Source organism: Ipomoea nil, unplaced genomic scaffold, assembly GCF_001879475.1.
Source record: "Ipomoea nil cultivar Tokyo-kokei standard unplaced genomic scaffold, Asagao_1.1 scaffold2653, whole genome shotgun sequence".
Lineage (NCBI taxonomy): Eukaryota > Viridiplantae > Streptophyta > Magnoliopsida > Solanales > Convolvulaceae > Ipomoea > Ipomoea nil.
Window position 1 is genome coordinate 21,518 of NW_017619081.1, and position 27,350 is coordinate 48,867.

The 27,350-nt window shown below is 36.9% G+C and overlaps 3 protein-coding genes across 5 annotated transcripts; 1 reads left to right on the forward strand and 2 right to left on the reverse strand.

Moving 5' to 3' along the window:
• The first annotated feature begins 12,877 nt into the window (after nucleotides 1–12,877).
• On the forward strand, nucleotides 12,878–14,477 carry LOC109154793 (transcription factor MYB44-like). Its single transcript, XM_019302518.1, has one exon. It carries the CDS (start codon nucleotides 13,011–13,013, stop codon nucleotides 14,172–14,174), a length of 1,164 nt encoding a protein of 387 aa, XP_019158063.1. The 5' UTR covers nucleotides 12,878–13,010; the 3' UTR covers nucleotides 14,175–14,477.
• A 309-nt stretch (nucleotides 14,478–14,786) lies between these two features.
• On the reverse strand, nucleotides 14,787–20,834 carry LOC109154792 (probable cadmium/zinc-transporting ATPase HMA1, chloroplastic). Of its 3 annotated transcripts, none has more exons than XR_002049790.1 (14): nucleotides 20,102–20,834; nucleotides 19,602–19,752; nucleotides 19,335–19,519; nucleotides 19,029–19,175; nucleotides 18,688–18,883; nucleotides 18,253–18,365; nucleotides 17,863–18,101; nucleotides 17,379–17,484; nucleotides 16,826–16,993; nucleotides 16,352–16,568; nucleotides 16,084–16,268; nucleotides 15,908–15,994; nucleotides 15,461–15,705; nucleotides 14,787–15,213 (listed from the first exon to the last, which is right to left on the reverse strand). XR_002049790.1 is itself a non-coding variant. In XM_019302517.1 (13 exons), the coding sequence occupies exons 1-13, from the start codon at nucleotides 20,576–20,578 to the stop codon at nucleotides 15,520–15,522; spliced, it is 2,457 nt and encodes an 818-aa protein (XP_019158062.1). In that variant the 5' UTR covers nucleotides 20,579–20,834; the 3' UTR covers nucleotides 14,902–15,519. The 3 variants fall into 3 exon arrangements, 1 of the variants encoding a protein (XP_019158062.1); XR_002049792.1 differs by having other exon boundaries at nucleotides 14,787–15,209; nucleotides 15,460–15,705; XM_019302517.1 differs by having other exon boundaries at nucleotides 14,902–15,705.
• A 176-nt stretch (nucleotides 20,835–21,010) lies between these two features.
• On the reverse strand, nucleotides 21,011–26,059 carry LOC109154794 (protein MRG1). Its single transcript, XM_019302519.1, has 11 exons — nucleotides 25,730–26,059; nucleotides 24,986–25,039; nucleotides 24,802–24,815; nucleotides 24,471–24,616; nucleotides 24,198–24,233; nucleotides 23,928–23,968; nucleotides 23,287–23,388; nucleotides 22,926–23,005; nucleotides 22,059–22,228; nucleotides 21,514–21,598; nucleotides 21,011–21,401 (listed from the first exon to the last, which is right to left on the reverse strand). The coding sequence occupies exons 1-11, from the start codon at nucleotides 25,862–25,864 to the stop codon at nucleotides 21,311–21,313; spliced, it is 954 nt and encodes a 317-aa protein (XP_019158064.1). The 5' UTR covers nucleotides 25,865–26,059; the 3' UTR covers nucleotides 21,011–21,310.
• Between the last annotated feature and the right edge of the window lie 1,291 nt (nucleotides 26,060–27,350).

A 27,350-nucleotide genomic window follows, 5' to 3' on the forward strand; every position in this document is an offset into this window, starting at 1 on the left:
AAATATTAAAAAAGCTATTAAAAACGTGACTCTAATGAAGACGTAGGGGAGTGACTTTGTTGAAGACGTAGAGCTATTAAAAACGTGACTGTGTTGAAGACGTAGGGGGAGTGACTGTGTTGAAGACGTAGGGGAAGGAGTCAAAAAAACTGTAAAACTATGTTTTATGATGGCAAAAGATTTAAACCATTGGCCTTTACTATTACCAAACATATACTCTAACAACTACTTTAACTCATTTCTTGTTGATATTTAATAGCTTTTTTTATACTAATACTAAAACCTGTACTATATATATATATATATATATATATATATATATATATATATATATATATATATATATACACACACATACAAAGATTATATATGGGGTGGGGTGGGGTGAGAGGATCAGCTGCCCCCTGTCCCCCTTTGGCTCCGTCCTTGGTGGAGATAGGACGCCTGGAGGCTTCGCTTCGCCTGAAAATGGCAAGGCGAGCTCCGGCGTCACCCAGGAGTCCCAGTCGACGCCATGGATGTCGACCTGGCTTCCAAACCCGTAAATCCGGCCCAATTTTTTTTAAATTTTATTTTTAAAAAGGTATGACCTAATAATAATAGAGAAGAGAGAGAAGAAGATACATTTTGCATTTCTCCCCGTCACTATTCAGACCCAGTGCGTCAACCTCCTACAACCATCACACTCGGACCGCTGTTGCCCTCCCAGTCCGTGAGTCGTCCTTCTTTCTTCTTCTTTTCTCGTCTTCTTTCTTCTTCACTTTCTTTGATTTTCTGTAGGCTTCCACTGTTTTTTTTTTTCTTTGATTTTGGGTTATAACTTATAATGATTAATGATATATAATATATTATTATATTAAGTTATTAACTTATTAATAATTTATATTTGTTCATTTTGTTGTTGTTGAATGTTGATTCACTAGAATCACAGGGCAGTGGCCAGGGGCAGTACACTACCAGCCTGCCACTTTTTTTTTTTTTTTTTTTTTTTTTTTTTTTTTTTTTATCCTTTCTTTGTTTGGGCGGTAGGATATGGATGAAAATGAAAGCTATATTCATCTATCGATCCTAAAAGGAAAGCAAAATTTAATGATCCGGGATCAAAATACAAATTTTGTCCGAACTTGATGAATAAAGACTTGATTGAATGCTCGTTTTGTCACAAGAAAATGCATTCAGGAATCAAGAGATTAAAACAACACGTCGCAGCCGGTTAGGGAGATGTTGCTAATATCCCAAAACAACTATGGAAATTATGAGGGAGATGCAATAGTATATTCAAAGTACATCAATGATGACGAAATCAAAGGTGATCTTGGATGATAGTGAGGATGATGATGTGCAAGAATTGTCAACGGGAGAAAGACAACCATCATCTCAAGATTCTGTTACTTATCCAAGTTTCGGGACAACTAGCAAAAGAAAACAATCAACGTTAAGATTTACAAAATCGCAACCGAGAGTGGGAAAACAAAATCAATCGGTTGTATCATTGCTTAGAAAGACTCCCGAAGAAGTTGTTGAGGAGAGACATTCCAAGGGTTCTACTCAAGTAACATTTGAAGCTTGTACACAGAGCAAAGAAGAAAAAGAGACAACAATAATGCATGTAGCAAATTTCTTCTATGAGTGTGGCATACCGTTCAATGCGGCAAATTCGATGAGTTTTGAAATTATGATTGAATCAGTTGGACAAATGGGACCCAGATGGAAGCCTCCTAGCTTTCATGACTTACGGGTACCTCTCCTTGAGAAAACAAGAAAGGAGACTGACAAGTTGAAAGAAAAACACCAACTTGCTTGGAAGCAATACAGGTGCACACTCATGTAAGATGGGTGGACAGATAAGAGGAATAGAACCTTGATTAACTTCATTGTCAATAGTCCTGATGGGACTTTCTTTTTGGAGTCAGTTGATGCATCGAATGAGTCACACGATGCAATAACGTTAGCTGCATTGCTGGAGAAAAAAAATTGAAAAAATTGGCAAAGACAATGTTGTTCAAATAGTGACTGAGAGTGTGGCTAATTATAAGGCGTCCGGTAGACTTTTGGAAGAGAGGATTCATATGTTATTTTGGACTCCTTGTGCAGCACATTGTCTTGACCTCAAGAGCGGACCCAGTATGGGGACAGTGGAGGCAGCTGCCCCCACTCATCCCACCCCCACCCCACCCCATATATAATCCTTATATATATATATATATATATATATATATATATATACACACACACACACACACGCACACACACACACACACACACACACACACACACACACACACACACACACACACACACATATATATATATATATATATATATATATATATATATATATATATATATAGATATGTATATATAGTACAAGATTAATTATAAGTACAGAAAAATATAAAATAGTTAACATGCGATGTGTTAGATCAGTTGGTAAAAGATGCTTTTTGTCTTGAGAATGGGCATGGGTTCGAATCCTTCAATACACGTTTGGTTCTCTTCCTCTCTTTCATATTAAGTGCAAAATATTAGTGTGGTTTTAACTTTCAACATAGCTTTTTTTTTTTTTTTCACTATTATTAATACTTAATAGTATAAAATATTAATAATGAATCTATTATATAAAATCTTTTTTTTTATTAATAATGAGATGTGTGATTTATAATGTGTTTTTTTATTCGAATTATTTTATCAAGTTAATTATGTTTCATATTTTATTATGAATATTTTTATAAAGTTTTGATGTGTTTTATTTTTCGTTCATATCTAACAACATTTATAGCTATACTTCTTTAAGTGTTTCATTTTTTTTTTCAAATAATCTCCTTTATTTTAATGTTTCGCCCGCATTGAAGAAAATTTCTGAATCTGCCACTGCTTGACCTCATGCTAGAAGACATAGGAAAGTTGGTGGAGTTTAAGTCTAAGATTGCAAGTGCTAGAAATGTTACCACTTTTATTTATAGACACGACCGCGTTCTTAATGCTATGAGAAAGGAAATAGGTGGAAAAGATCTTGTGAGACCTAGAGCTTCTCGATTCTCCACATCATTCCTCACATTACAAAATTTGTACAAGAACAAAAATGCTTTGAGAAATTTATTTGTTACTGAGGATTGGAATAGCTCTAAATTGGCCAACACAAAAGCAGGTAAAAGGGTGACATTGTGCTTTCATCTAGATTTTGCACTGCTATTGAGGATTTCATAAAGGCATCACATCCCATTTTGATTGTATTGATGATTGTCAATGGTGATACGCTTCAGCTATGACTGGGCTTTCTATGTCTATGTTGACTGCTAAGAAGAAACTCAACGAATCATTTGCAAAGCAAGCCAAGGTTGTTGGCAAAGTTGATGTCTATTGTTGAGGGATATGGAAAGATCAAATGGAAGTAAAGTTATATGGAGCTGCATTGTTTTTAAATCCTTCTAAATAGTTTGATCTTAAGGAGAATGATTGTATATATGCTCATAAGCAACGAGCCATGTTCAATGATGTACTAGAGCAAATGATCATCGATGAGGATTTGCAAGTGAAGATTAGCAATCAAGTTGATGATTATGATCACATGAGAGGAAACTTTGGGAAGCAATTATCAATCGAGCAACAGAAAACAAATACTTCTCGTAAGTAATACTAACTAAGTACGAAGTATATTTAATATGATAAATCTTAAACTTATTTTTGTAGTTGAATGGTGTAATGCTTTTGGTGGACTTAGTATTGAGGTTCAATCACTTGCAATGCGCATCATAAGCCGTTGTGAGCGTAATTGGAAAACATTTGAGTTTGTAAGTACAATTTTTCTAATTAGTAAATAGAATTATAGTAAGCACTAATAACATTTAAAATTTTAAATAAATAAATTTTGAACTTGTTTATTTTTCTACTTTTACTTTTTTAGATCTATACAAAAAGAAGAAATCGCTTAGAGCACAAGAGATTGAACGACTTGGTCTATGTTCAATATAAATTCAAAATTGCAAATAGGTTTCAAAAGTTGCATGAAGAAGGGTGTAACTTTAATCCATTGATCTTAAAAGAGTTCCAATGGAACAATGAATGGGTTGATGGTAGTGACGATGTTGTTCATTCAAGGCGAGATCTTTTATGCCAGCTTGTTGATGAAGTAATTGGTGGCCGGGCCCTTGTGGCTCAGCTACATGTTGTTTCAGATCGGAACTAGCGGGCCCTTGAGGCTCGGACACTCGGTGCCGTCACGACGCACGAGTAGAAATTGATTTCATTGTATTTGGAGAAGAAATGAGCATTTTGTGATAGAAATTGTGAAGAAGAATGCTACAGAAATTGTCTGAGAATAGTTGCAGTGATTTGAAAATGTTAATGTTGGCTCTTGGCTATTTGTTTGAGAAGCATGACAATTATATGATTGTTAGATTATGATAGATGATCAATATTTGTTAAGTCTTGCTAGAAAAGCATGCCTAGATGTCTATTATGACTTGTTAAGATTATTGTCAAGTATATTAAATGTGGAAGTGTACATAGCATATTTCCTTGAATGCCAAATTGCAGTAAATGAGATTATGATGAGCATTTTGAGTCCAAGTGCATGTTGAATATTTGCTAAGTGTTTGCCAATGAAGATGTGCTAAATTATGATTCATAAGCATGTTTATAAAATTGTTGAGAATTCACAATGAAAGGAGAATAGAAGCATATTCTACAGTAAAGTGCATATTTGAGCATACCATGTCTTAAAATGCATAAGTGGCCAAAGTTAGCCTAAGTACTATTTTCAAAAACTCATATCTATTTTGGAAAGTTATTATCTTGTTGCATTGAGAAATTGTTGAGAAGTTATGTGCATAAGTTTGCATAAGTAAAGTGTTGCATGAGTTATATCTATATGTATTAGTGTGAGTAATCCGAGGTTTTGGAGGTCCGTTAGGACTATGTCCTTTCGGAATAAAAGAGATAAGATCAGAAAGAACCGACAAAATAGTGAAAAGAGAAAGTAAGGAAAGAAATAGACATTGCGATCCGATATGAAGTAACGAGGTAGATATTCCCGAGTTACTATGTCGGAAACTGCCCGCCAGGCTTGGAATCCTGGTCAGGGGGTGTGCACACAGATAGTTCGATACCTGATTCCACAGAGTTTGAGAAAAGAACCAAGAGAGTGGTTCTGTGGGCGAGATGAGTATTAGGCCGGCTAGATGCCGAGCCCAGATAGGTCTATTCACGATATGGTGAAGTCCTACCTCGTCCACGAGTAAAGAAAGAAAGCGAGTCAAGAGATTCAAGAGAAAGAAAGCGAGTCAAGAGACTCAAGAGAAAGAAAGCGAGTCAAGAGACTCAAGAGAAAGAAAGCGAGTCATTGTGACTCTAAGAAACCTCCACAAAAAAATATTCTTTTTACAAAAGAGTGTATATCTATATCTATCTATACTTATACTGAAGCATCATGTTCATTCTATAGCATGATCAAGTTAAGTGCACATGATTGCATGTTGAGTACATGATAGCATGAGATTGCTTAGAAATTATATGATTGCACGAGATTGCATATTGAGTATATGATTGCACGAGATTACATATTGAGTATATGATTGCACGTGATTGCATATTGAGTATATGATTGCACGAGATTGCATATTGAGTATATGATTGCACGAGATTGCATATTGATTATATGATTGCATGAGATTGCATGATGAGTATATGATAGCATGAGATTGCTTAGAGATTATATGATAGCACAAGATTGCTTATTGACTTATGTGTTAGCATGAGATTGTTTACTGAGATATATGATGATATGAAATTGTTGATAAGATAAGTATGTGATAGTATGAGCTTATTGATAAGCTAATTAATTGTGAAAGCATGCCTATTTGTTAATTAGGTTGCAAGCATATAGAAACCCTGTTAAGCATGATAAAGTGTTGCCTAAGTGATTGAGAATACTTGATATAAGTATGTGAAACAATTGTTTTCCAAAAGTATATATTGTAGTACTTTACAGGGTTGAGTGGCGTTATACTTAGCTTCGTGCTAACGGGTTAGTTTTCTACTTGTTGTTTGTTAACCCCTTTCAGGTGGACCCAGTTCGTGAGAGAGTACGAGTTAGACTAGACTAGCATAGTTAGCTGTTGTAGTCTAAACTCTTGGTGTTGATTTCTTTTGAGACTTGTAGTTGACTACCCTTGTTTTGATGGTGTAACACCCCTAATTTTTAAAAAACATTTTAAACTTACGAAACAAAGACAGATCTAACATTAAAACCCAAACAGAGCATAACTAATCATGAGAGTCGGGGTGCTATGCCACATCTAAGCTTGAGAGCTTAGATGCACAGGCTAAACTAACAAAACAATGCATAATTCAAATTCAATATCCGAAATACGAGTCAAGGCACGCTTGCCATCTACCAAGACTAAAACTATTTAAACTAAGTCCTTGCAGCCATCTAGCGAACTCCGAAGCTACTGATCTGTACCTGAAAAACATATTATGTAAAAACCATCAGCGAATAATGCTGAGTAACCCACTTCCACCCATTGAGTACAATAAGTATAAGTATAGAAAATCATTTTGAGACCGGAATACATATATAGTCCTAAACAACTCTAGCGCAGCTTTCAGCCAAGATCAAGACTCACGACACATCCACAGACTTTGCACCAGAAGGCAAAGATACTAACATGCAACCTAAGTTCGCACGATAAGATAATAACCAAGCTCAACAATAATGAACAATAACAACGATAAGGCACAACGACAAGCAAAGAAAACAACAATAATCGTATCACAATCCAGTCTTATACCAAGTTCCAACCTTTACTCCTCTCCATCCTTATATCAGTTCCAACCTGTACCTCCAGGCCACCCTTATAACGCCTTCCTTATCCCTCCGGAGCACTTCATGGCTCCCCTCCAACAAACGGGGTAAAACTTCACAACGCGCCGCCCTGTTCCAGCGGGTGGTCTACCACCCGCCGGCCACCCACCGGTGGGCGGCTATGTACCAACGGGTACACGGCGGGTGGTCAACCACCCGCCGGACACCCGTTGGTACGGCGAACCTGTACTGGCGGGTGGTCAGGTGGGGGTTCGTCCCCCCCCCCCCACTGGTACGATGGTAACTTGACACTTTTCTCAACCCGGGAATTCCTCAATTAAACTTAACACCAAGTCCGAATACATCCCAATACACAACAACAATATGGGCTTGAACACAAGAATTAAGCCAAGACACCAACACAAACAAATCCTAAATTCATGCTCCTAACATATTAAGGTTCATGAATCAATTCCTAAACGTGCAAGAACAACAAGAATCACAAGAACATCAAGATTCCATTAAGAAAACCCTAATAACAAGCTCTAGACACACCTAAACGCAGGATCACACATATAATCAATCACATCATCAAGATCATCAAGATTATCGAATAAACACAACACAAACCCTAGGCAAAGCTCTATTAAGACTCAATCACAGAACCACACACACAATTATAAAAAAAAAGCCAATAATCAAGATATAGCAAGGAAAATAGGTTTTGTAAGACATGGGTTACCTCTTAGACTTAATCAATTTTCCCTTGGCTACTAAGGTCCTTCTCTAAGATTCTCCTTCGATTGATCTTCCTAGGCTCGGTGGTGGGGAATCCCTTTTGCTAGGTTTCTTGGGCAATTTCGTGAGACAGAGTTAAGAGAGGTGAGGGGGTCCTAATTGCTTCATAATCCCATATTTATAGAGTTAAGGAGTCCTAATTAGAATCTGAATGGTAGAAGGTGTACACTCCTTGTTCTTATCCAACTTAGAGTCCTTAATACGGACGAGGGTCCACAGTCCATGGTGGACCGTACTAATTAATTAGGGGGAATCCTAACCAAATTAAATCCCTTTTTAACCATTTGTTAACGGGATTAATTCAATAATCAATTCGGATTTGAAGGTCGTAACACGGGGTGTTACAGATGGTGCTGGACACCGGGGTTTATCCCCTAGTTTGATTGATGCCAGTAAACTTTTAATGATTTAGTTTGTTTATCCTTAGCCTGTGCAATCACCGTGAAGGGTGATTGTGGCGGTGACACCTCTATTAAGTTGTTTAGTAAGTTTATTCCGCTGCCTTAGCTTACCTTTCAAGGTTAAGTCTTTTAAATAAGTTTAAGAAAAGTGGGGCGTTACATATGGCCTTAGCTGCTCTTCCTAATATGGAGATCCCTTCAAATGCTGATCAAATGAAAGTTAGCCACCACATTTCTAAAGATAGGGTCTGGAACATTAATGCCCTTGAAGGGAACTTCTCCAGCAACATCCTTAACCTCATCCGGGCGTTTCCTATCAGCTTCAACAATGCCCAAGAGGTTTCACTTTCGTGGCCTCACTCAGGTACGGACCTTTTTACCGTTAAATCCGCTTTATCTTTGATTGCGGGGCATATGGTGGAAGATTCTAACCAGGACTGGGCATGGAAGATTAAGTGCGTTGAAAAAGTTACTCTTTCTTTTGAATATCATCAACAATGGCCTACTTGTCAACTCAGAAAGGCAGAAGCGAGGTGAGTCGTCCATGGAGTCTGTCCGAGATGCGGTGAGGAGGAGGAGACCCTTGACCACTTATTTCGAAGGTGCGACGAGGTGGTGACCTGCTGGAACCTCTATTGTGCGCCGACTGGGTTTAGTTCAACAACTCACACTCCGCTGGTTCTTTGGGTCAAAGAGAGCTACATGGGTTTGACGTCTTTTCCTAGCAATGATATATGGAAGCTGTTTTTTCCTCACATGTTCTGGAGTATTTGGAAAGCTCGGAATGACTTTGTCTTCAACCATGAGGCGATTCTGGCGAGGGATATTGTGATGCGTGCTACGAAGGGAACCGACGAAGCCAAACATTTTTATCCTTAGGCGCTATGGTCCTATTGGGTTGGGAAACAGAATTTGGGTCTACTAGTCTCCATCTCACCTGGGGTACTTCAAACTGAATACTGGTGGCGACAGAAAAGCCAATTCGGGCATGACTAGTGCGGGTGGTGTCCTTCGTGATCATAACGACACATGGGTTGTGGGGTTCACCACCAAAATCAACGTTACAAGTAGCTTTATCGTGGAACTTTGGGGTATTTGGGAGGGGTTTCTCATCGCCAAAATCGTGGACTCGGGAATATTGTCGCGGAAGCTGATTCAGAAGCCATGGTTCAAGCCTTAAATAAAGAGATGGAGTCTAGACCGGAAGAAACATTGATTATGGACTGCAAGGCTGTTATGGAACAATTCCAAGAGTGTGAGCTCATTCATGTGTTACGTGAAGGGAATCAATGTGTAGACTACCTAGCCAACTTGGGGCAAGATAGCCATTGGGGGACTTCGGTGCTGGTTCACCCTCCTGATGGTGTGAGAGATATCTTAGAGCGCGATGCTAATAGTGTCGTCACTAGAAGGATCTATTAATTTGGGGCCGTCTGGTCCCTCCTTTTCACAAACAAATGTCAAGTTGTAATGAAAGAGAATTTTTTTTTTGCATTTTTGGTCCTACGACTATGGTGTCACTAACAACTTTGATCCACGAATTTCAAAACTTACAGAATTGGTCCACGACTATTATTTTCTTAGCAAATTTGGTCTTTCCGGTGCATTCTCCGTTCAATTTTAGCCGAATATTTTCTCCCCTTTTTAGCTTGGGTAATATTGTCTTTTCCATCTCGTTGTGGTTGCAGAATTGGTCCACGACCAGTTTTCTTCCTACTCATTATCCTCTTGACACCTCCTGCCTTCATTCTTTATTAGCAAAATTTCTCATCATTTAAAGCCAAAATAATAAATATTAGATTTTGACTAAAATCATGACTAAATTCAAATCACTATTTAAAAAAAAAATTTAAATACCAACACAAGTCTAATTAATCACAAAAACTATTTTTTTTAAAAAACACATTTTACCTCTTCCAGTGCCTAATGACATAGGTTCTTTGGACTTAGAATTAGTTTAGTATAAGATAAGAAACCTAATGTAAATAAAAGAAAAAACAAATTTATTACGAATATACAGAAACTATTGTCTTGTTTGAAGGGGTCGAAGCCATAAATATAATTGACTGAGGGCGAAATTTTAAAGCACTTTGAAAATGCTATAAAAATATTCATGATAAAATATGAAACACAATCAATTAGATAAAATAGTTTGAATAGAAAATATATTATAAACCACGTCATCTCTAATTCTCTATTGATATTATTATATTCATAAATGTTTTTTGTTCTAGTTAGATCAAATTTAGTTATTTTAAAATTAATTTGAATACAATAAAATATTAAATAAACTTATAAACTACATTAACTAAATGACTCATAAAATGCATATTTAAAAAAAAAAATATTTGTCATGACTAAATCATGAAATATATTTTATATTAATTAATAAATCCATTTAAATAATTATTATCACGTATATATATAACATATAAGAGTGAATTCGACAAGAGGTACATTGTTTTTGGTGACAATTCTAAATTTGGTCTCAGACTATCGTTTTTGCTATTTAACATCGCAGACTATTATTTTTTGGACCCACTTTTAGTCCTTCTCTTGATTTTTCTTATTTTTAGTAAGGGCATTTTTGTATCTTCATATTTTTCTTTTGTTATTTTTCCGGTTTTAAGCGGTTTAATTAGTTTAAAACTTTACTAAAACCGGTTGAAAAATATGGTTACTAAAAATTAGAGGTTACCTAAAGTTATAAACCAATTGAAACCTTAAAAATAACAAAAGAAAAACAAGAAAAGATAAAAATGCCCTTACTAAAAATAGGAAAAGTCATAAGAAGGATTAAGTGTCTAAAAAATAATAGTCTTGGATGTTAAATGGCTTAGACTAAATTTGGAATTGTCACCAAAGACGTGGGATCTCTAGTAGTGGAATTAACTCTAACATATTATAAATCACACAAATTAATGCACATACGTACTAATACGTAACAAACTATAAATCTTACAAATTAACACACATTATAAATATAAGTAATAAAATACTCAATGGGAAATAAATTTTAAAATTTGATATTAATTAAAAACCAGTCTAAATTAGAGGTACTTATAATTCAGCGAGTGAATTAGTCACTATATTCGACTTTGATTATATTTTATGTTGAACATGCTGACGGGCGATAGAGATGCGAAAGTGAACATTGCACGTTGTTTATTCAATTATGACCGCTACGAAAAATAAATAAATCGCCAAATGCATCTTAAGTTATCAGTTTTGTAATATTGTTAAATATAAGAAGGAATTTTTTTTTTTTTTAATATGAAAGGGTAAAATACACTATTACTTATGGTGAGATGGAAAAAGATAATATTATCCACATTAAAAATGTGAAAAAAAGATTCCGGCTAAAATTGAACGGAGAATGCACCGGAAGGATCGAATTTGCTAAGAAAATAATAGTTGAGATCAATTCTACAAATTTTGAAATTCGTGAATCAAAGTTATTAGTCACACCATAATCGTGAGACCAAAAGTAGAAAAAACTCTAATGAAAGAGGAGGGATATAGTTTAATTAAAAGGGAAACCCTTTTAGGGGCCGAGTTGTATTAGTAAATAGTCCGTAAGAGATAAGAAATGTAAGAGCAAGAGCGATGAATAATGGAAGATTAATTAATGAATATAGGAAGGTAGGAGGAAAGAGGGACGCCTGAGATTAGGGAAGCGTGGCAGTGGATGGCAAGTCCGTACAGGTAAAAGCTTTAAAAGGAAAGGACGGTTTCGTGCAGGTTTTCGGGGAGAAAGGCGATGGACTAACCGGATTTTTATTTATTTATTTATTTATTTATTTTTTGGTTTTGAATTTTAGATTTTAGATTTTAGATAATAAATAATAAATAAAGATAGGGCGTTGGAGTGTTGTGAGATATTGGATTTGAAAAAAGAAAAGATGACAGGCTGGACTGACAGGATTGCAGTAATGATTCGCCTTCCGATTCGGCGACCAATCTTGTCGTTTTGCGCCACCTCATCTCTTCCGTGCGCGGCCGTTTGGTTTAGGTTTGGTTTAGGTTTCTCTCATTTTCCTTTTTTCCTTTTCTCTTCCCAACAACTCAACACACTCCATTTTTTTTTTATTTTTAATTTTTAATTTTTAAAAACAAAAGAGATAAATATCCCTTTCTCTCCGGAAAAGTAAAATGCTCTCCAGCCTGGCCCTCTTTTTCTTTCTTTCTATACCCTCCTCCGGTCAAACTTGATCGCCTCTTCCGTTGTTTCTCAGACGTTTCTTCCATCACCCAACCAACCAACCGTTACGCTCTCTCTCTCCTATTTATTGCTTCTTGCTGTACCAAAAGCGTCACGATTTCCGTTATCTTAATATTATTATTTTATCAAATATTATTGTAACGGAAATTGAATTTTATAAGTTAATTTTTTTTTTTTTTGTACACCGGTTTGAAACTCAACTGTAATAAGGGTAGTGTGTAGTTGGGTGAGAAAGTCAATAACTCCCAAAATAGTCACGCTCTGTCTCAGCATCGGAATTAAATAAAGTAGTTGTAGTTATTACTGGTAGGAATTTATATCCCCCCAATTTTAATTTTAATTAATTAATTTATTGAATGAATTTACAAGTAAGGTTAATAGGGAGAGTGAGGTACACGCGGATGGGAGGGAGGGGTGGTATATAATTGTATAAAGAAAGGGGGAAGAGTGAATGACAGAGAGTATGTGTAAATCAGTGCAGGGTTGGGATGTGACGCGTGTCCGTTTGCCAGCTGTATTCCATTTCGCCTTTACCCAAAATTTTTAACCGCTTTAGCCACCCACAACGCACCGCTGCCCATATTTTCCAACCTGCTTTACCGGTCACCCACCACTCCGCCTCTGTGTATATAAACCCATCTCCGCTTCATTTCTTTACCTGAAGAAGCTCCTTCTTTAGGTCTCTATTTATTCCGGTCCGGTCCGGTCATTATATTAAGCGAAGAAAGAAAAAATTATAGAGAGAGAAAGAGAAAGGTTGATATATTATTTAGATGTTTTAGAAATGGCGAGTATTAGTCGGAAGGATATGGATCGGGTGAAGGGGCCATGGAGTCCTGAGGAAGATGAGCTTTTACAGCAGCTGGTGCAGAAGCATGGGCCGCGGAACTGGTCGCTGATCAGCAAATCGATTCCGGGGAGATCGGGGAAGTCGTGCCGGTTGCGGTGGTGCAATCAGCTGTCGCCGCAGGTGGAGCACCGGGCGTTTACGCCGGAGGAGGATGATACTATAATCCGGGCGCATGCCAGGTTTGGGAACAAGTGGGCGACCATAGCTAGGTTGTTGGCTGGGCGGACCGACAACGCCATTAAGAACCACTGGAACTCTACCTTGAAGAGGAAGTGCTCGTCCATGAGCGCCGATGAAGGGAATGATCTCGCCGATAGGCTTCAACACCAGCCGCTCAAAAGATCGGTGAGTGCCGGCGCCGCGGTTACGCTGCATCTCAATCCGGGGAGTCCTTCCGGGTCGGATGTTAGCGAATCGAGTTTGCCGGTTATGTCCCCGTCTCATGTGTTTAAACCGATAGCAAGAACAGGTGGAGTTCTGCCACCACCGGTAGAGACACCTCCGCCACCGCCACTGAACGACCCTCCTACTTCGCTCAGCCTCTCTCTCCCAGGAGTTGACTCCTCGTCCGATGTCTCCCCTAGATTGACCGAGTCAACTCAACCCATAAGCCCGATTCAGTTATTCTCTTCCGCTATGCATACACCTCCCCCTCCCCCTCCCCCACCCCTTCCCCTGCCGGTGCCGTTTCAACAGCCACTCGAAAAATTCGATCTTGGAGGAGGCGCGCCACCGCCGATGGCTTGTCCAATACCGCCAAAGGAGGCGGTGCCGGCTCAGCAAGACCGAGTTTTTCTCCCGTTCAGCCAGGAGCTACTGGCGGTGATGCAGGACATGATAAAGACGGAGGTGCGGAACTACATGATGGGCGTCGAACAACAACAACAACCACCATCGCCGCCGCAGCAGCAGCGTTATCACCAACACCACCAACAACAACAACAGCAGTTTCAGTTTCAACAGCAACAGCAATTGCAGAATGGGATTGGGCGCGGGATGTGCATGCAGCCAGCCACCAGCAATCACGGATTGAGATATGCAGCGGCAGCTGCAGCGGCGGCGACCGTGAATCGCGTCGGAGTTAACCGATTAGAGTAGAGAAGGGAAGAGGAGCCAGAATCAAGAATGGGATTTGAGAAAAGAAACCATCTTTGTTTCATTTTCTCGGGTTTAGGCAGCTTTGAATTTAGCTATGGACCCTGGAATGACCAGAACAAATAATTTTGGGCTTTGTACAGAGAAACCAAAAAAAAAAAAAAAAAAAGTAGAAAAGAAGGAAATATCTGATGAGTTTGAGTTCCAACGAGGAAGAATTTCGATGGAAGGGACAAGTCAAAGAAGAATGATAAAAACTTTAATCCTTCCTTGCCGGATATAGTAAACTAAGAACTTGAAATGAAACAATGTTTTACCCAAACAAAAACCACCCAAAATGGAAAAAAAAAATATATATATATATATATATATAATATTATTTCGATCATATTCAACTTCATTTCATTGTCCGGTATTTTTTAATTTATGGTTTTACTTCCAAGTTTATTGCCAAACAAGTGCTAAATGAATATGATACAGAAAAGGACCATGTAAAATATATTCTGATATGGAATCGGTTCTACTGAGGCAGTCTGATTAAATGCAGTTGGAGAAGAAAATCCCATACCCAGTACACTCAACGAAAATCTCATTATTCAGTATACTTTCAAATAATGACTGCAAATTTTTGTGTGTCATTATTCAATAAATACACATTTTTTTTTTGGATAATAACTGCAAATTTTCTTCACACACAAAAAAAAAATGTTGTTTCTTTTTACAAGAATTGTTGCTAAAAATTGATTGTTTTAACTTTATATTCAGAAACGACATTGGAGTAAAACAAAGCTTTGGTGGGTAGGTTTTAAATCGGGTACATTTGAAAATGCTACACGAGTTTCCTATGACCACTACCACCTAATCGATGCTTATCCTGGCTTCTTGTCCTCGTGTCTTTTGATGTAACGTATTAACTCCCTATGAACGTTGAACCGTTCATTGCAACATCCTGCTAACACACTAATTCTGAATAATAATATTCTTGATGTTTGTTTTTATTGGCAGTTCCGTGTCAAAACTCACAACGACCTAGGGATGATGCCTGTATATCAAATATGAGAAGAGATGAGGTGGACGGCTGTTGGGTTGAATATAATTGAACTAAAACCAAAATGATGAGGTTTTTGACTTTATGCCTAGTTAGCGTAATGATGATGATGATGATAAGCCATGTTGAAGTAACAGGCTGCTTGTGGTGATGACATTTGTCATCGTCTATATACGGGTAGATCACTCCTTAAACAAATGTCTCTTTCTGTTTGAGGAGAATACAAATTATAGGAACTTACGTTGAGGCCTGGGTTGAATCGACTCTCCCCTCTGCTGTCAAATTCGAGCCCAAGAATAATCATAAAGGTGCTGCTGCTTCAATTGTGCTTTGGCTGTTGTTGCCATGCCTCCTTAGAACCATGATTACTGATCTTAATCTGTTCACGAGTTGTATGATACTGTCCTGCCAGGATCCTGTGGGGTCGTTGAGAGCCCGAATGGAGTTCAAACAGACAAGAAGCGTGCCTCCTTCGTGTAAAAGCACCTGCATTTTCACCAGAGAGGACCTTGATGTCATGATGGTTTCATATATGGAAGAAGAGTAAAACTGGCAGAAAAGAGGAAAACCAGTTTGATGTCATGATGGTTTCATATATAGTACCCTAAAGCCTAATTCAGAGTTTATAATCTTTTCAGTATTTGGTGGCTGATGGTGACAAAAAATGCATTTAGAAAGAGAATCTTACTGTTAACCATAGGGGGAGAAATCCCAAAACTGATGTAAGAGAGGCAACAGCAATGCTAGACAAGGCAAGAGCCACATTTTGTTTGATCTGGAAATAGAGTACAATTAGTACTGATCAGGAATGAATATGCAACAGCTGTCTTTATAAATTATATAATCAATAGAAATAGATTATACCAGTGATGTCGTTTGTCGAGCTTTGGCTACACAGAATGGGACACCAGAAATATTGTCTTGCAGCAGTAGGATGTCTGCAACAGCTATAGCAGCTGCACTCGCACGTTCAGCTAGTACTATGCCTACAGTAGCAGCAGCAAGTGCAGGGGCATCATTGATGCCATCACCAACCATTATAAGCCCCCCTGAATGAAAGGTTAAGAATTAATGATTCGACATTAATATTCAGTATGCATTTCACGTTTGGTATGTAAGGATACACATTCACCTTTATCCCTTGAAATGCTTGTCACATGATACAGCTTGTCTTCAGGCTTAAGGCTGCAGTGAACTTCTTTGATACCCACAGCTTTTGCAACTCTCAATGCACTTGCCTCATGGTCACCGGTTAACATCATTACACGGAGTTTTTGGTCATCTTGTATTGTGCGTATAACATCTGAAACTCCATGTCGAGGTTTATCTTCAAAGTGAAAAAGAGTGACCTGTATACAAAAATCAGATTTTGTTCTAAGCAATCTCTGTGTTTAGCATCTATGAATGGAGAAAATGCAAGAAGGGTTTAGGAGATGTGGTTACAAACATAATTTGCAAGAAATAGTAGTAGTAGTTGTGCAATGTGATTGTTCACTTCTTCGCGTTGGTTTTTTTTTTTGGAAAATACCGTTTTATTACATTTTCAAAAATAGTTTTATAAGAAAACCATCATAATCATTTTTGTATATAGAGAAAAAGCTATCACCTTTTTGTCATTAATAGAAAGTGCAGCATGAACAAAATCTTTTCCATATGAAGAAGTGCGCACAGCCTCCTGAATCTTTCTCAATTCATCTCCACGCTCATAAAGTGACGTGATATATTCAACAGAACCAAGTGAAGCTCTCAATGGTTGGCCACCTCCAATTCCTGCCTACAACAGATTTAAAATGAAGATGCTGTTACTTTGAATGCAATTATGTAGAAATTGAATTCCTCGGCACACAAGCCATTACAGTTTTCAATCAAGTGTGTCGTATCACATCCAGAAATATCTAAGCAATATCAGTTGTACATCTGATAACAAAAGCAAAAGAAATTAAATGCATCAATGCACAAATAGGCTCTCTGTCCTGAATCTCAGTTTATCTTGTACCGTTGCCAATAATTTTTCCTGATACTATCCAGTCCATTTAAGGATTTTCATTTTTTTTCACTACAGGAGTACTTTGGTATGCAACTTGGGACTAGATCAGTGGCTATGCAGCTTAGCTTTGGGATAAGTTACATTCGACTATGATATAATATGAGCACAGTACCTCAATGCTAGATAATGTTGCAACAATGCCTCTACCGGGTAGATTCTCAAAACTTTCAACAGAAATTGGAGGAAGATCTTTCCCTGCACTATGATCTATAACAGCTCTGCATAAACAATGAATACAGCATCACATAGAAGTACAATGCTTAAAACTGGAAAAATCTTTTAAAATCAACTTTTATGTCTACACGGAAGATTCTAAATTTTCGTTGTAAAATACGTAGACATTTGATTTGATGGGAGTATGATTAATTTCAAAAGCAGAAAAATGTATGCATATCCTGGATCATTGTATTGCAGAATGTACTTTGTTAGAAAGATTACTTATTTCAGTATGTATTGATTTAAAATGTGTTGTGAACTAAATAAGTTTACCATCCCCTTGAAAAATTATAGATGCATTTGAAACCAATATTTATCATCATCAGCGTTCAGCAATCACAGCAATAAAGGACAATGCATATAAACGCAATTTAAATAACCTTCCAATCGGGTGAGTAGTACCCTTTTCCATGGCAGCAGCAACAGCAAGGGCTTCTTTTTCACAAGTGGGATTACAACAAGAAGCAAACTCTTTTCTATCACCACTGACATGTCCATGGATTGGCTCAATTGCTTTGCACATGAACTCTCCAGTTGTCAAGGTGCCAGTTTTGTCAAATGCAATAGTGTGGCAAGAAGCTAGAGCATCAAGGACTTGCCCACCTTTAAGTAATATTCCCTACAAAGAGAATCCATTTGAGCATTAACTAAGTATCAGGCCATTTGAGGTATTTGCTTAGAATAACCCAATGTTAGGGTCTGCTGTTATGGGTACCGCTCGAGAGCAATAAAACATAAAACAAGTATGCAAAGTTAAAACTTAAAAGTACCTTTCTTGCACAGGCACTAATAGCTGTCACATACGCCAATGGTGCTGCGGCTAATGCACATGGTGATGCAGCTACCATAAGCCCCAGTGCTCTATAAATCGATCCAGTACAAGCTACACCAATCAACAAGATAATCTCAGATTGATTTTTTAAAATTACAAAAAAAAAAAAAAAATTAAGCAAAAACCATATGATAAATACAGTTGCAATAACCATTATTTCCCAATCAGACTAAGCAAACAAATGACCATTAGTGGTACTAGTTCTCACATAGACTCGAGATCTACCCCCAAACTTCAATTTGCTAGTGATTAGAGACTCAGACTAATCACCAACAATGAACAGTAAATTTCAAACAGACATCAACTTGCATATTATTGCTACTGTTATTTAATAAAGGAAAATATTGCTCTAAAAAGAAGGCAATTGAAGTACTTGAGGTACTAATGAAAGGCCACTTGAAAACAAACGGCCCAACCAAAGCAACTGCAATGGATAAAAGTACCACGGCCTTGCTGTACTGCTCCCCAAATTTATCCAGCCACCTTTGGAGTTTCGGTTTACTTAGCTGTGCTTCTTCAGTCAACTGGACAATGCGGCTCAGCATCGACTCTTTCCATGTCTTCTTGGCCTTATTTGCAAATTCAGTTTTTAAAAAAGATAATAAACAAATTAAAATAAATAGGAATATAGGATCAATGTGCTCTTATTCCATTTATTACTGAAAAATTTATATCTCAAGAATATGTTAAAATAACAAAATCAAACTCACATACCTTCACTATCAACATACCATCCAGGTTTCTTGCACCCCCAGGAATACTATCCCCGACATTTTTTGCTAACGGTTTAACTTCTCCAGTCAAATGTTCAATGGTGATGGTTGATCTACCTTGAAAAACTTCACAATCCACCGGCACAGACTGATTAAAGTAACAGTGAATACGTATTATGACTATGGTAATCACTGAGAAAATGCATTTCATATCCAATAGTACAAATAGAAATATTTGGAGACTATGGAGACCAGATATATTCACATATACTATTAAATCAGTTCTAGAAGGCAGGCACATACATACCTCACCAGCTTGGACCAATATAAATGAGCCAACCTTCAAGTCACTGACAGGGACCTTTTGATATCTCAAGTCAGAGAAACTAGGTGAGCTCTCATTATTCACATCCAGCAGAAGAGCAAAGTCTGGATGGTTTTCTTTTAATTCCTTTACATCAACCTTGGAGCATCTTGTGAAGTGCTCCTCAGCTGTGGATAAAAATATATTAGGCAACAACAGTCCACGTATTTGAAGTGGAGAACCACAACGAAATAAGCCTAGCCCACGTACCAATATGAGCCAAATTAAACATTGCCAGAAGCAAGCCACCTTCCAGTGAATTTCCCATGAAAACCGAAGCAAAGCCTGCAAGAGCCATAAGCACATGGATATTGATTTTTCCACCAGCAACATCCATTAGTGCATCAAGTGAGGCTGAGACCTGACATAAAATAATCAATTGAATAATAAGTTGGTCAAACCACAGTACTCAGGTACAAAACCAGCAGAGCCAAATCAGAATTTACCAATGCTTTCAACTGACATCAGCAAAGCCTTTATAAATTTGAGTAAGCACTGCAGTCCTAGTTTCACTAGTTTAATTTGAATCATAGCAGGCCATGCCTATTAAGAACTACCAAAAGAGAATCAACTAATCCTATTTTCTACTTTGAAACCAATTACTGAGAAGTGCAAAACATAATATCTATTTAACCTGCTGCCTGATAAAATACACAGTTGGAAGAATGAAATGCTGAAACCAAAAATTAAAAATGATAAAATAGAGATACCCCGACGAGAGGGAAGGCAATGACAGCGAAGGCACGCTGGAGAGGCTTCACAGCCGGCTTGGGCAGCACGTAGGGGCAAGCCGCGGCAGCAATGAACAAAGCCGCGGAGCTGCAACAGAGCTCGAGATGCTCCCGCAAGAAATTTGCTAAGTGGGACCATCTGATCGCGTCGGCGAATTTCAGAAGAACCTCTTGCGGTTTCGTCAGCTGCTCATCATCACTCTCATCGTCTCCATGGTGGTGATGGCGGTGGGCGTGGTTGTGATCGTGGCCGTGATTGTGATTGTGAGCGGAGCAGGAGCTGACGTAGCAGCGGCGGAGATAAGCCGCTCGAGGCGTTAAAACGAAAGCGGCAGCGCAGCGTGCGGGATAGAGTTGAAGATTCCGGTGCGCCGCGAGTCGTCGTCTTCGAGTCCGAGTTTTGTAAACGGATAGCTCGAGTTGAGTGAAACTAGCTTGAAACCGCAAAGCTTCCATTACAGCAACAAATTTGTTCAACAGAGCGAGCAATCACCGCTTCTCTGAAAGCATTTGATTTTGTTTACAGAGAAATACACTGCAAATTTTCGAACAAACGGAATCGTTCTCTCAGACCAGTTGATTGATGACTGCCACAAACAAAGATTTCGTTTTCGGGCACACGACTCCAGCACCAGATGGAGTTAATGGAAGGGGGGGCCTACGGTTAAAGACTCAATTGTATCTTCTGCACCACATCATTTATTCGCTCAGATACATACATTATCCCAATAAATTAGAGTATTACTAACAGCATGCTCCAAGCTGATAGGAAAGCATGCTTCGTGCTAATTGTGACAATGAGTTTAACAACATTCAAGGCCGCAATTATCCTTAATTTAATTAGGAAGAGATAATTTAATCAGTATGTGAAGCTTGCTTAGCTAAATAAGAAAAGAATAGAATGTGTTATTGACTGTTAAAACAATAGTACAAAACTTTCATGATACAGGCAATATAATCAGCAGCTACAGTTCAATTTGCACAGAGCATTAAGATTTATACAGCAGTTAACACTATTGTTACAGGGAAACAGGGATTGGCTCTTCCTCCAAGCAGCTGCAGCTGCGGCTCTCTTAACCCATACATATGTGTGTCCCGGATGAATACTAGTGCAAAGGAAAAAAGAAAATGGCAGTAGCATGTTCAAGTAAGCGATGTTTGGATGAACAGATAGATAGTGTTGGGTGTTCAACTGTCTTTCACCTTGCCAGATCCATCAGAAGCTTTAGCAGTTTCATAAGTAGAAACAAAAAACGCACCCTGATTTTTCTGCACAAATCTGCAATAAAACTCCTCAGTTTTGCAATAACAGTTTAAAATATTCATGTTATAGGTGGTATTCAGTTTTCAATAATGAAAGGCAAGTAGAGAGGGGAATAACAGCAACATACTTTAGAAAATCCAACAATTTCTGCTGCAAGCGGATCAATGTCTCCTCTTCAATTTTCACGTAAGAAAGCAATTCAGGCAACTTAACTGCAAACAGCATCATTTATATGTTTTGTTAAACATTCATATTCTATAATAATAATATAATGATAATGATATAAAGATCCAAGGAGCTGTTGGCTATTGGCTAAAGGGAGAAACATTGCCATGTTGGGCTCAAGGTTATTTGTCTCAATATTTGTGGGTGTTTAGTGCCCATTGACTTGAGGGTGCTGATACAATGGTATTGTAATTATATTTATCGGTTCAAGAAATTGTAATTGTAGCATTTTATTCATTGTTTTGAACAAAAAAAAAAAAAAAAAATTAGTAATAGAAGAATTCCTTGAGATCCTCAATGAGCATACAACAAAATTTTCCAAATATATTATGATAAGGAATACTCTACACTCCGCATCCCAACTTTGGAAGAGCAAAAAAATCCAAAGCATTAAGCATGCATACCAAAGAAAACCAACAAATCAAGATATAAGCAAAGAATGCATACCAAAAAGACGCAAAAGATGTTCAGCACCATATACACTTGATGGAGAGACATTATCTGAAACTGCTTCATGATACTGTTGGCGCTCCTTTTTATACAAAAGCAGAACCGGCAAGGCTTTGTCAAAGTAGCAGCGTATTCCATTGAGAATTTCCCCAACTGTATCAGTCATCCTGTACCCAAACTCCCAAAGAATATTAAGGATGTTGTTCACCAAATGAAACCGCCACCTTAAAAATCATAGTACTTCAACAAAAAATACAAAAGTAGTGTTGACAGGAAAGGCCGCTCTTCTGCATTTGTAGCTACTTGCATCAAGAAAAGACTCTTACCAAATTACCAGGAACAAAACTAAAAGGGCATCAAGCCACATAAAGTACATTGTTTACTCACTCTATTCTTTTTTGTTGGCCAAAAAAAAGAAGGCCCAATGGCCCAAGAGTTTATACCCCTTATGAAAAGCCTTGCCTGAATTTAACAATTTACTATATGGGGAAATGTCCATAGTTGGGGAATTCAGGATAAATTGCAGGCCTCTAGAGGTCTAAAATTTGGCTATCCATTGACCATAAAAGACAAATCAGAGTTTGAACTGCCTATTCCAACTTTTTTAGAGGAAAAAGAATAATGCACTATTTGCCTCCAATACCCTTGCTCTAGGGTAAAAATTAAATTTCTATATAGAGTGCTCCTTATGTTTAGTAAACATATCAGAGAAATTTCTTTTTTGGTTGATGAGTAGACAGACCATCACTTGCTGGGACAGGGCTAGGTAGAAAAGGTGCTCTTACCAAATCAAACTACAAACAAATCAATCAATTTTATTAAAGCAGTGAATATAGGATGTTCTAAGATACACAAGACACTTACATGCCATCCTTTTCTGCTCTGTATTCAAGGTATTTTGTCAGTATATCATCAACATTGGGTGATCGGGGTAGATGTACAAGCTGCAAGCAAAATAAAAAGCTCAAGTCCATTTGAACATAAATATTGTGGAAATAAAAGATCAGGCATAATTGAAAATGGAATTTCTTCTTTAAGGAAGCCATTCTTACCATGTCCAGCAAAGAAAATGAATTTCAAAAGGAGCCAATTAAGTAACTCATTTATGTTTTATTTAAAACCAAAGGCAACATCTTTAATAACTGCTGTAACCCTTCTATACTTATATTTTCTCCCAGCCATGGGCAAAAAGATAAAAAGAGAAGTACACAAAATCTTCACATGCCTTATTTTGTTGAGTGACAAATTCCCAATCATCAACAAGGTGCTTCTTCAAAGTGGATGGAATTTGAATCTTGATGAGTTTCTCAACAGATGCATTTTCCTTCTGCTCATGAAAAAAAAACCCCCACACGAAAGGTTAACAAGTAGCAATAGAGTAAATTGGGGAATCAGTCAAAAAAATGAATTCTTATGAAAGGGCAGGCAATATCTTGGGCAACAATGCAACATTGGGGAAGGAAAGAGAAAAAGAGGGGGTTGGAGTGGTCAGAAAAAGAATTGTGCATTAAATTGACTGGCAGAGCATATAAACTATGTAACCACAAGTTTGAAATGTCAAGAACACCTACTGATTAAAAGCTAAGATCAAAACATCCAAGTATAAATATAGAAGCAAAGAAGACTTGGTTGCAGTAACAGCCATCAGGACCAAAAATGAGAGGAAAAGAAACTGATAACTCAATCACAATTCAGTCTATTTCCAAGTGCAGTAGTCAGTTGAGTGTAATATAATACTGCATAAATAATAGCATCGAGGTGATTTACAAGCATGTAAAAAGGTAGATGTGATTTATAAGCATATAAACAAGAGGGATCTTATTTCCTCAGCTTCAAAAAGCAATAAAAAAAAAAAATTAAGCAAACCTCAGTGCCAGAGTCAGCCTTGCGTTTTTTCCCTTTTGCAACTGCAAATTGAAGACTTAGGTGTTGTGAAACCAGATATAGAAGTTATACACATTCCCAAACAAGAACTTTCTAACCCAAAAAAAAAAAAAAAATAGAAGAAAGCAAGAAGAGAAGAAATTCAGCAGTGGTAAACTGGTAATTATCTTCTTTTGAAATGTATTTATTTGTAAAAAAGACAACTACTAACTCAAGAAAAAGGTCAAAACAATATGAAAGAAAACACCATACCGTTGTGCTTTGTGTCCTCTTTATCTGCTTTCAGATCTATCAAATTCAAGTAAAACAATATCAAGTACATGTTAAATTTGTAATGAGGAAACAGCTCTCTAAATTATCGGGCAAATTAGAAAATGATCTTTTTTACTCTGATATTTGCACATTGATAATTAACAGCAAATGATCTTTATGACATGTACATTTAGGCAGTTGTTCAGCAGTTCATCTTTGTTTGAATTGTTAGAAGCTTAAACTTTTATCAAAATTGAATATGAGATAACATACCAGTAGAGTTTTTAGGTTTGGTTTGAGCTGAACGCCCTGATTTTGCAATCTTCTCTACACCCTGTTTCTTGTCCAGAGCCTGCTGCTTCTTGACATTCTCCTCAGTATGCTTCATTAACCGATCTGTGCCTACCCATTCATCCCAACTGTTGCAAGAGGATTAAACTTCAATAGTTAACTTTTATAGTACATTTGCACGAACTCCAATTAATCATAACCTTGAGACATTGAAAAGTAGGACCAAAATGGTTGGCCAGTTGTTACTATTACAATCATTGAAATTCTTGAAGTCAAAATATTCTAGGAAACACATGAGATACATTTGACTCACTTCTTGTTCCAACCCTGCAAATGAAAATAGATATATTTCTCAGCAACATAGTAAACAAATAATGTACATAAGCTAGTAAGCAAGGCTGAAATGCTATGAAAATATTGCATTTAGAAGTTCTAATTTGCAAAAAAAAAAAAAAAAAAAAAAAAACTGATTCATAAACTCCTTCAACAAGACTAACCAAGTAATGAACAAAATATCTCCTTTCCTTCTTCCGGAGCTCCGCTTTTTGAACCTTTGAATTAAAAAAGCATGAGCTACATCAGCATGGTACCAATAGAAGATAGTGTATATTTCACAAGACAGAAGCATATAGGATGCATTTGGATAGAAACCAAAATAGATCAAAAGTGTACACACAACACACTGATTGCCAGAAATCGGTGCATAAATAGATTAAGATTGCCTTTGAATTCTAAAATACATCTAACCTAACAGTTGTCATCAGAAAGCATTTCCTGTGTAGGGTTCAAAGGGTTAAGATAATCTTATTAAGGTTACCACTGGCATTTGGAGCAGCACTCATAATAAGTTGAGGAATTTCCAAGTTACAAAAAATACAAAACTAAAAAATCCTATCCCAGAACCCACGTTTTCCAAAAGGAGGAACCAGGAAAACAACAGGCATTCATATGGGCGTGCATTTGGTGAGTACTAGAATAGAACACTTGTTTAATCAGTGGAACAAACAGGTGTAAAATTGCAACTAATACGTCATAATCACGCGGATGATTTAACAATAACAGTTTATTAAGCAAACAGTATACATGAAACGCTCTAATCTACGGATATATGTTCATATTAATCTGTCGATGTGCATAAAGCTAAAATCGATCAAAATAAGTTCATACTTGTTCGGAATTCGTTAAAAAAAAAAAAACTACAAATTATTGCCTTCAAAAAGGGGGGGTGAGGGAAGGCATGCCTTGGCTTCGTAGATACGAGGGCCGTGATAGGCGAGGACTCTCTCGCCTTCGGAGTAAACGCTGGAATTCGATTCCGGTATGTCGTCGCCGGAACTGTCGCTATTGGTGGCGGAATCGTCCTTCGAACTCACCATTTTTCCGCCTGACTTATTGATTAAGTTACCTGCTCCGCGCGGCGGCAGTCTCTATGAGAAGTGAAATTTTAACGGCGTCGCTGTTCTGACTTCGTGTATTACTCTCCTAAACGACGGTCGCCGGTTCCTGTTTTTTCAATACGAAGACAGGAGTCGATGTACGAACTGCGAAGCGCTTTACAAGATTTTGTTTAGTTACAGTTTTCTGCTTTTTAAATTTTTATCAAATAGCTTCTTCATTTTATTTTTTGATAAAATTTAAAAGTATATTCGAATAATCTGACTTGTGTAATACCGTCTCAAAAGTCAAAAATTTTAAAGGTCATTTAGTACATTCCTATTAATTAAATTTATAAAAATTATTATCAACGAATATATTTAATTGAATAACTTTACATGAAAAATTAATTAACATGTTTGATGTTATTCTGAAAATATAACAATTAAATTACTTGAAAGTTGAAACGTGTTCGGTTTATTCAAACTTCCCCACCATAATTTTTATAATCTCTATTATATTCTTATTATATACAAACATCAAGAAAAATATAACAAAAAATTTAAAGTTTAATAAATTACTTGTAAATACCAAGTCATCAAATCTATATATATATAAAAGTAAAATCCTCCTATTTCATTTTCCCGCTCAAACTTTTGTAGTAAAACCTATTTGGTAAGCAAATATAAAATGGAAATTAATTAAAATCTATTAAATGATAATATTGCATAATTGGTAATATATATTATGCATGGTAAGTTTTTCTTTTGGACGTAAATACTCCGCCTGGTATATATATATATATATATATATATATATATATATATATATATATATATATCGCTGTCGAATTATTTAGTCACGAAGAAGAAGAATCAACATGGTTTCATGTAAAAGCCTCACGAGGAAGCTGGCCTGGCTAGCAATCGAGGTCAATTTTGTAGGTAAAACCTCACTTGCATACACCATTATTAAGTGGAGAGTGATTATAGAGTATGATTATAATAATAATAATAATAATAATAATAATAATAATAATAATAATGTTATTTCATTAATTACAAATTATTATACTTTCCTTTTGAATTAGTATTTTCCACCTATAAATGCAAATTATACTTTCATTTGCATTCTATATTGTTCTCCGGTTCATGATTTCATTTGATTTCTAAGTTTTATATGGTTGTTTCTGAATGCAATCTGCAAAGCTAGGGGCTCAGATCTCATAGTTCATTTCAAGGTAATATTATGATTCCGATTGGTGTAAACTATGTTCACGTTTTCATCTTTATTTCGATTTGTTAGGGGTTTATATATCATGATATGTTGTTACAGTGTGTCCAAATGTATGTTTAGTTACTGGTGTAAATGTATGTATATTTGGGGTATATGTTATTTGATTTTGACATTTTTTTTTTCTTTAAATACCTTGAGATCAAAGTGTTGCACTCTAGATGTTGGATTGGTTGTTTTCATCAATTTATTGTG

Excerpts from the sequence above, each read along its gene's own strand:
- LOC109154793 (XM_019302518.1), top strand. The coding sequence starts at position 13,011 with ATGGCGAGTATTAGTCGGAAGGATATGGATCGGGTGAAGGGGCCATGG.
- LOC109154792 (XM_019302517.1), bottom strand. The coding sequence starts at position 20,578 with ATGGAAGCTTTGCGGTTTCAAGCTAGTTTCACTCAACTCGAGCTATCC. Across the intron at positions 18,884-19,028 it reads ATGGTATGTTGATAGTGAAG|GCCAAGAAGACATGGAAAGA; the intron begins GTATGTGAGTTT and ends TTTGCAAATAAG. Across the intron at positions 18,102-18,252 it reads TTAGTGCCTGTGCAAGAAAG|GGAATATTACTTAAAGGTGG; the intron begins GTACTTTTAAGT and ends TTCTCTTTGTAG.
- LOC109154794 (XM_019302519.1), bottom strand. The coding sequence starts at position 25,864 with ATGGTGAGTTCGAAGGACGATTCCGCCACCAATAGCGACAGTTCCGGC. Across the intron at positions 21,599-22,058 it reads ACATCTTTTGCGTCTTTTTG|TTAAGTTGCCTGAATTGCTT; the intron begins GTATGCATTCTT and ends TGCTGTTTGCAG. Across the intron at positions 21,402-21,513 it reads AAATTGTTGGATTTTCTAAA|ATTTGTGCAGAAAAATCAGG; the intron begins GTATGTTGCTGT and ends GTTTTATTGCAG.